Source organism: Carassius auratus, chromosome 32 (assembly GCF_003368295.1).
Source record: "Carassius auratus strain Wakin chromosome 32, ASM336829v1, whole genome shotgun sequence".
NCBI classification, from domain to species: Eukaryota; Metazoa; Chordata; class Actinopteri; order Cypriniformes; family Cyprinidae; genus Carassius; species Carassius auratus.
The window spans coordinates 31,385,607-31,394,463 of record NC_039274.1 but is presented as its reverse complement, the minus strand read 5'-3'; the positions used below and the strand labels follow the sequence as shown (position 1 = coordinate 31,394,463).

General features: G+C 38.7%; 1 protein-coding gene across 1 annotated transcript; it reads right to left on the bottom strand.

Annotated features, from left to right (window-relative positions):
- Window positions 1-6,292: 6,292 nt before the first annotated feature.
- On the bottom strand, window positions 6,293-8,857 carry LOC113052540 (G-protein coupled receptor 12-like). The gene is made up of 2 exons (XM_026216951.1): window positions 8,384-8,857; window positions 6,293-7,575 (listed from the first exon to the last, which is right to left on the bottom strand). Exon 2 carries the CDS (start codon window positions 7,571-7,573, stop codon window positions 6,575-6,577), a length of 999 nt encoding a protein of 332 aa, XP_026072736.1. The 5' UTR covers window positions 7,574-7,575; window positions 8,384-8,857; the 3' UTR covers window positions 6,293-6,574.

The following is an 8,857-nucleotide window of genomic DNA, read 5'->3' as shown; positions in this document are numbered from 1 at the left end:
CTTCCTGTCCGCATGCGTGGGTGCACGCGCCCGGTGACTCATCAATGTTTTTCACCGTTTGAGTGTTCGTGAGAAAACGAGTGAATGAGTAGGCAGGTTATGTGGGTGAAACTTACTGTCCTGCCTCCTCGCGCGCATTAATTAGTTGTGATTCATCCAAATTACCAGCAGGATGCGCCATTTCTCACTTATTAGTCTACCAAGAGCGGGTGAGTTCATTCGTTTCGATTCATCAATTTCAGTCTTTTCCTTCTGTCTAATAACCAGGTGAACTCCATTAACCACTGTCCACCAAACTTTTAGTTCTCTCCCTTGTGTGCTTGAATCTGTGTGAGCAGAGCTGGGTAGTAGGCTGACTGATTGCATGTAATCTGGATTACTGTAATCAGATTCCAAAAATTAAGTACTTAATGTAACTAAAGTCTTTGATGTAACTTATTTGTAATTGCATTTTTTTTTTAAATACTCGTAATCAGACTACAGTTACTTTTTTATTGATTACATGATTAAATATTCACACAACAGCAATAAATAAATCATTATTTGATTTTCCCTAATTCCTCTTTTTCATCTTTTAAATATTTGTTTCTAAAATAGCTTAACGCTGATATAGCCTAAAAAGTAAAACAAATTAAATTAAATATTTAATTGTTTAGTAAGTGTTTTGTTTTGATTCATGTTATTTAATTTACATTTTTTATGATTTAATCACTGATCTATATATATGATCTATATGAGGTGAGGTGACATGACATTCAGCCAAGTATGGTGACCCATACTCAGAATTTGTGCTCTGCATTTAACCCATCCAAAGTGCACACACACAGAGCAGTGAACACACACTGTGAACACACACCCGGAGCAGTGGGCAGCCATTTATGCTGCGGTGCCTGGGGAGTAGTTGGGAGTTCGGTTCAAGGGCACCTAAGTCGTGGTATTGAAGGTGGAGAGAGAACTGTACATGCACTCCCCCCACCCACAATCCCTGCCGGCCCGGGACTCCAACTCACAACCTTTCGATTGGGAGTCCGACTCTCTAACCATTAGGCCACGACTTCCCCGATTTAATTAATAATTCACTTTTCATCAAACTCACAAAGCCCGTTTGGAAAACCAACAGTTCAATAAACAAGTAGTTAATATTAAGAGACTTGGTTTAAGACACCATATTTCCTTTTTGCTCTATTTCTCCAGCAAATGCCTTTTCAAACACAGCCACAGTGCTGTTTTGCATCTCTGAGCAACAGAATGCTGTTTTGTTCCAGAATTAATCAACTGTTTAAATTATTTAGTTCAAACGCAAAGACTAACTTATTAACAGTTACTTCCTGCCTACTGGCGGTTTCAATTTCACATTTAAGGTACCTTTTCATATATATATATATATATATATATATATATATATATATATATATATATATATATATATATATATATATATACATATATATATATATATATATATATATATACATATATATAATATATATATTTCAATATATGTATGTATGTATGTGTGTGTATATATATATATATATATATATATATATATATATATGTATGTATGTATGTATGTATGTGTGTGTGTGTGTGTGTATATATATATACACACACACACATATATATATATATATATATATATATATATATATATATATCTGTGTGTGTGTGTGTGTGTGTGTGTGTATGTGTTTTTTTTTTCAGTTTTATGTTTAAAATATCAAAACATTATTCATGCATTTGTAATTGCAGGTTAAAGTATTAAATGTCCCTCAGAGCTGCAGTGTGTAAATCCATCTAAATGACACTTGTAATGCAGCTTCTGTCTTTCCTCTGCATTGCAAAGATACATTTTGTTGAAACTGATTTAATTTGCTTGGTAACAACCCAAATGCAAGAATTTGTCTCAAAAGATGGTGCACACTTTTAGAAAAAGTCTTAAAGGTAAAAATGCCCATAAAACTTGTTGGAAATTATACATTTCTATTACTGCTGTGAACTGACCACACTATCAGCACAATAACACACTCAAAGCAAAATATTGTCTAATTAACGTTATCGTTAAATTCCCAGAATATTATCAAGATTTCATTTTTTTTGTCAATATCACACACACCTAATTTGTTATTAAATTGATATAATCATTTATTGAAAATAATTATTTAAATTAATATAATAATTAATACTTTTGACTAATCCATTTTCTTAATAATGGCTGGAATGTAAAGTCTAAAATTTTATAAAACTTTGTTTTTGTGAAAACGGTAAATTATGCTTTTTACATCATTTTAAAATTTAATATGGAAGCCTATTATATTGCCCTAGCCCGCTCATATGGTATTAATTTTATTTGTGCAAAAAATGTATTATTATATCATATTTAGCAGTTTAATTGAGTACATAGGCATCACTTAAATAATTTTATATTCTAAAATATTAGTGTTTATGAGGAGCTCCCTTTTTAATCGATTATGGTTTTATAGCAGTGACGATAACAACTAAATAGTTTACTGCTGAAACTATTTTATGCAGCAGGCGCTTCGATCACCCCTTCAAAAAGGCATGAATTGTCCATCACCTCACAGCATGGGCTCGGCATTCAGATCCCACACTCAAGTGATCCTGTCAGCACACGTTATGTAAAATAGAAAAGCTCTATAATTCATACGCAAGCCTTTTAAAGCTGGGCCGCCTTCTTATGATGACCTGTACCAGTTTAAGTCTGTCCTGTTCTGCTTACCCCCCCCCCCTCTCTCTTTCTCACACACACACACATACACACACACACAAGATAAAGGCACCAAACAAGCATAGACTGTGATCGAGTTTGCTTAATTTTATTTGACAAAGTATTCTCGTAGTGTTTTTTTTTTTTTTTTTTTTTTTTTTGTTGTTTCACTCACTCTCTTTTTGTCTCAGGTTTGTGATCTTTACAGTAATAAAAAATAAATAATTTTTAAGAAGGATTACATTCCACACTTACATTGCAACGTGTAGCATGTTCCTTTTATAAAGTGCATCGTACTTGTCAGATTTCAGGTCACAATACAAAGAGAAACAAACAAAGCAAGAAAATGATCAACAACGATTACATCACAGTATCAGAGCACCCATCCACATCTCTGACCCCTTGTTAATAAGGGCCACATCTTTATGCTGACCATTTACCCACACAAAAACGTTCCTTTAGATCTATAGATGATTGCAAAAGTGATTGTAGATCATACTGAGACGCCATCAGTAGCGCAACAGAGATTTTGATTTTAAAGAATGGACAACATTTGGTTGCAGTGGTTACATAACCCCAGAGGCTCTTCTAAAGGCTTACTGTGTCTCTCCCCTCCCTTATTTTAGAAAGGCGCCTTCTCGCTCTAATGTAGCTTTTGATGGGAAACACAGAGCTCTGCTTAATGGCCCAGAAAACGGATTTCAAATACCCCAGATAAATGTAACATTTCATGCTCTTCAAGGTTATTTTTAGCAGGGCCAGATTTAGTGATAATAGAGCTTCCATGCATTTAAGTGCTGTCATTTAGACGACCTCTTTCCATTTATGTACGCCAGCACTGACATCACGACAGAAGACTAAGGTACGCTGGTCCCACGCTAGATTAGTCTTTTTTTCTCTATTTGTTACTTGCAAAAAGTAGCCTCCATCACGTATACTGTAGCTCCAGAGGAATGCAGTCTGCTCGTATTTGATCAAATACTGACTAAAGATGTGTGAAATTCTAGATGGCTGCCTGCCTGGCACACTTCAATTCTGTGATGATATCTGTTGAGTTAGTAATTAGATAGGTCACTTTTGAGCATGAGGCTGGGGGTGGACCATCTGACTGTAGTCTGGCACACAAAAGGGCTGTCCCAGTCCAACAGAACGCTAAAGAGAGGACAGCATTGCTCTGCCGGTAGCCGTAGTGAGCTCTAATGTCCAAAAGAAAGGGTGGAATGCAACCATTTCCCTGACATAGAAAGTGCACACCACCTGGTTCTCAGGGCCTATTTTTGAGTTTTAACTTTTAGACCCATCTGTTAAATCTAACCACTAGTAAACCGACTATGTCCTGTCTGTGTTCAGTAGTCAAGCTCACTAGAAATCAACTATCTGGACACAAAGCTGTGCTTCACCTGCTGCAAATTTGAAGGTGAACGGTACTTTCGACACATTCAGGTGATGTTACAAATTACAAAGTTTTTACTGATCTGATAAACACATGAAATCAATAAGACACTAGCATGTGAAATTATGGCACTTTCCTCCTTGCCATAATTTTAGTTTCATTAGTTTTTTGTTTTGTTTTTTTCTTTCTGTGTTTGCTTTTTTCTAGGAAACCATCAATAATAATCCAGGTACTGAACACACACATATATACACACAAACACAAAAACAACATCATAAAACTCATGCCCTGATGTGTATAAAAATATACATTTCCATACAGCATTGCATAAGAAAAATAACCGCTGCAACCCTGAACAAACTGAATTTATGGCATCCCCTTGAGTACATTGTAGTGGAGATACATTACGTAACGGTAGAGATTTGCTGAAAAAAACTGATATTTGCTAAGTGTCGTGTATTACGTTGGTTGGGTTATTTATTTTTTCATTTTTTTATAAGTGGGCACAGTGTTACATGTCACTGAACCCCACTCCTGACATAAGTGAGTGGTATATAAACAAATGGTCACTCGCGCACACACAACCACAAACAATCAGGCGTATCGCACAATCGTGCAAAAAAAGACTGGAGAATTGTTTCACAGTGTCCAGACTGTGAAATAACTCCACATAAAAGTCCATCAGGTTTCGTACAGGTCACTAAGAGTTTTGAGGTTAGTCAGAGGGCACCTGGACGGCTCTCAAGGCCAACTTTGAAAACTTGTACTACGATGTAAAAGCACATCCTAGAAAACAGTACAATTGATTTTAAGTGTTAAAACACCCTCTTCTCACTAACCTATTCTCAGTCTGTTTTTATTATATTAAAGTCACAAAGTAAAATTAGCTCTGTTGATGGCCTCATTGTGATTGTAGCTCTATCAATGAACGTTGCACTTTCATTCATTATTGCAGAAGAGAAAAGGTAAGGCCAAAATTAAGATACTTTGCCCCAAATGAGGGGTCATCAAAGAACAGCTGTGACATTTCACACACTCTCAATAAACACAAGGCTTTGTTATGGTCATATTTCAAGCTCCACCAATATCTGTGCATATAAAATATTTCTACAACTAATTCATTAGCATTTAATGATGTTTCTTTTGCGCCATTTTGAAAAGCATAGTGTTTCTCTGTGTCGTCCTTTTTTTTCTTTTTTTTTTTTTTTGGTTGTACAGCAAAATATAAATCCAGTCTTTTTGGCTGAATCTTAACTTTAGTACTTTCTGTCCCATTTTGGCCTAGTTATCTGATCATTTAATAAGCCTTCATGCAGATCTATTTACACAATAGCCTGCCCCTAACATTGATCCCTGATCCGATGGACTAATTGTACAGTCTACACACTCAGTTATATCTAATAATCACCCAGATAATTTTTCTGTACAGACCCAGAAGCATGTATCTTATTTAAGCGTTGATGTCTCAGTTGGCCTTTTGCAAAACTGTCTTGAAAGATGCTGCCTGACGTTAAATTTAAAGCGTTGTGGCTGGCACCTCATTTCGCACTCAGACCTTCATTAACCCAGCATTTCGCACTAAAACCAAAATGTGTGCTCAATGGATTCCAGAAGAAAAAAAAAGTGTGAAAATATGATTTGCTTTACAACTTTGTGGCAGAAGATATTTCACTGTCATTAGGGACGTTAGATAATAATAAACCAATTCAGCATGTCTAAACAAATTGGATTTTCCCAGGGATTTTTACATCTATTATATTGAATTTCACTGCAAATGACAACAAATAAATTCGGCTTAAATGAAAGAGGTCATTTTTGATAAAATTAGCTGGAAAGCGACAGACGCTCATGGGACCGTGTTTTCTCTCTGTCATTCATACATTTTTAAGTGAACACAGATTTAAGTGTTTCAGGCGAGTTTGCAAGGGAATAGCCTCATTGTACCTGCTGCTGTCCGTGGTGCTGAAAGAAATCCGTATAGCATGAACATGTACATGAAAGCGGTCTTCACACAAATTTGGTCAGATTTGTAATAATTTTGTTTACAAAATATTATATATAATTTTAAATTGATATACCTTTCTATATATATATATATATATATATTTAGATTAGATATATGTGACCTTGGACCAAAAAAACAGTCATAAGTATAATTTTTTGCTCCAGGGTCACATATAATATATCGATTTGTGTCACTGGGTCTGTACTACACATCTCAGAATATCAGGATTATTCAGGTCATGTTCAGTTTGAACTGTCTTATGTCTGATACAACTTGAAAATTTGTGCATGGAGGTTTGCTATGCATTAAATACGTCTAATTATATATTGCAGGTTGTCATCTTGGATCGCAACACCTACTGCACAACCAGCAATGTTTGACTGGGATCCCATCAAGGAAGTACATCATATCATTGACACTGACACAGTACAAACTAATTATGTGAGACCTATACATCGCTCGATGTCCTTGGCCGCAAGGAAAAGTTGGACGGCACGCATCCACAGCAGGCTAGCCACAGGGATTTCTGGATGTCCGGATTTCTGTAAGCGTATATGATTGGGTTTATGACCGAGTTGCATGTTGCCGGCAGCACTGTTGCATACGTGTAGATCATCGGGTAGCGGGAGTCTGCCACAATCGAATACATGGCGAAAGGCATCCAACATGCAGCAAAGGTGCAGAGGATGACGGAGAGCGTGGATACACCTTTTGTGGTGGAAATGGCCATGAATTGGTGCTGAACAGCGATTTGCTGCGCGTGGCGGAAGGCAATCTTACAGATCTGTAGGTAAAGCTGCATCATGAGGGCAAACACCAGCAAGAACGTCACAGCGAGTACCACAGCATTGTTCTTGGTGACTGGCCGGCAGATACTGCAGCTGGTCTCATCTCGGAGGCAGTTCCAGCCGAGCACTGGCAGTAGGCCCAGGATGATGCACACGAGCCAAATGAGAACCACCATGACATAGGTGAATGTCACCATGCGCTCCGTGTGATAGGTCAGAGCGTTGTAGAGGGACAAGTAGCGATCCACTGTGATGGCCAGGATGTTGAGCACAGATGCAGAGAAGGCGGCGATCAGCAAGCCAACGGAGATCAGAGTTACAAACTCCATGTTCAGCATATAGATGAAGATGAAGTTGAGAATGAGGCCGAGTCCTGCGAGCAGGTCAGCAAATGCGAGGCTCCCTATCAGAATAAACATGGGGGCTCTCAAGGTGGGCGTGTAGAACAGGATGGCGATCACGATTGCATTCTCGCAGGAGATGAGCGTGCCCGTCACACACAGCGCAATGTCCCATGGGCTAACGGGAAGCGGCCTCAGCTCTGCCGTTCGTACCGGTGATGAGTTACGCACATCCAGGAGATTCCACGTGCCCGCCGTGGAGAGGGAAGAGGTGTTTTGAAGTTGGTTGCTCATTGTTGCTGCAAGAGAGTGAATCATAGCTGATGGTGGGGTGGGGAGGAGGGTGGTTGAAAGAGAGAGAGAGGGGTGCGGTAGTGAAGATAAAAGAGAATGTGTATGTCAGTGGAAAGGCAGTGGGAATAGAGTATCTGTCAAAAGAAATATGCCTGAAGCCCCCAAACCTGACAAAACAGTCTCTTATTTTTTGGCAGTCAAGAATTAAATTATTAGTTTAAGTAGGATATGTATTTAACAATTTTGTCATTAGCTATAATTTTCAGATAGCTGGTAAAGTGTTGATTTGTGGTTAATCAGAAATTGAATAGTCGTGGAGCACTTAATAAGCACATTTTGAAGCAGCAAAACAATGTAGCAAATTGCATTCAGACTAGCTGTAAATACACAATATTTTGGCTTAGTTTACTAATGCATGTGCATTTCACCTCAAAAAGGCTATTAATTAAGCACCAGTCCCGACAAAAAGCACGCACTTCACTTTGCTTCTATTTTTAGTAATTGTCTAAAAATAAGACGCGCCACCTCAGTGCACGGGTCTCTTCTGAAGGCATCGTTTATATGCCTCCAGAATCTACAATGATGCGCTTTAGCCTGACGCCATAGAAGCAGACACATTTTATCTCATTCATTCATAAATTTCCACCTCACAGACCTAGCTATATATAAACTGACCAAAAAAAAGACTGCAAAGGACTCGGAGAGGTCACGCCTCCGGCAATTCGTTCAAATAGACCCGTGTCCGTTGAAAAACAATCATCTCAATTTAATGACACGTTTAACCAAGGCATTGTCTCACAAAAGGTAACACAATTGCGCATCAGTGGACGGTACCTCAGTGCCATGAAGCTGCAATGCCTTTTCTCCCCCGAGCTCGCGCGCAGTCCGTGCCTGTCATACGAGAGGAGATGGAGGACCCGGAAAGAGACGGAGAACAACATAAAAGAACTAAAATGCCATTTGTTTCACGTAGTTGAGTAAAACAGTCATCTTTGGCGGGTTAAGTCCCGTGGAAAGGCGAGGTGCTCCTCGGTTAGCATGGCTAATACTGTTGGTAGGACGATAGCGCTGCCTCGCTTGATATTCCCCCCGCTGGACCTCAACGATGATTCTCCCCTCTGACGTCAAGAGTCCTCACAACAGTCATGATCGAGTCTGTGAGATGCTGTGGACGGAATATTAATCATAAAACACGCTCAGACAACACGAATCCAACTATAAGGTACAAGAGACGAGCGCGTCTCACTCGTGTCGTGTCGTTCCTCACGGTACCGGACCCAGTGTCGCCGGCCGCTGCCGCGCTTTGCG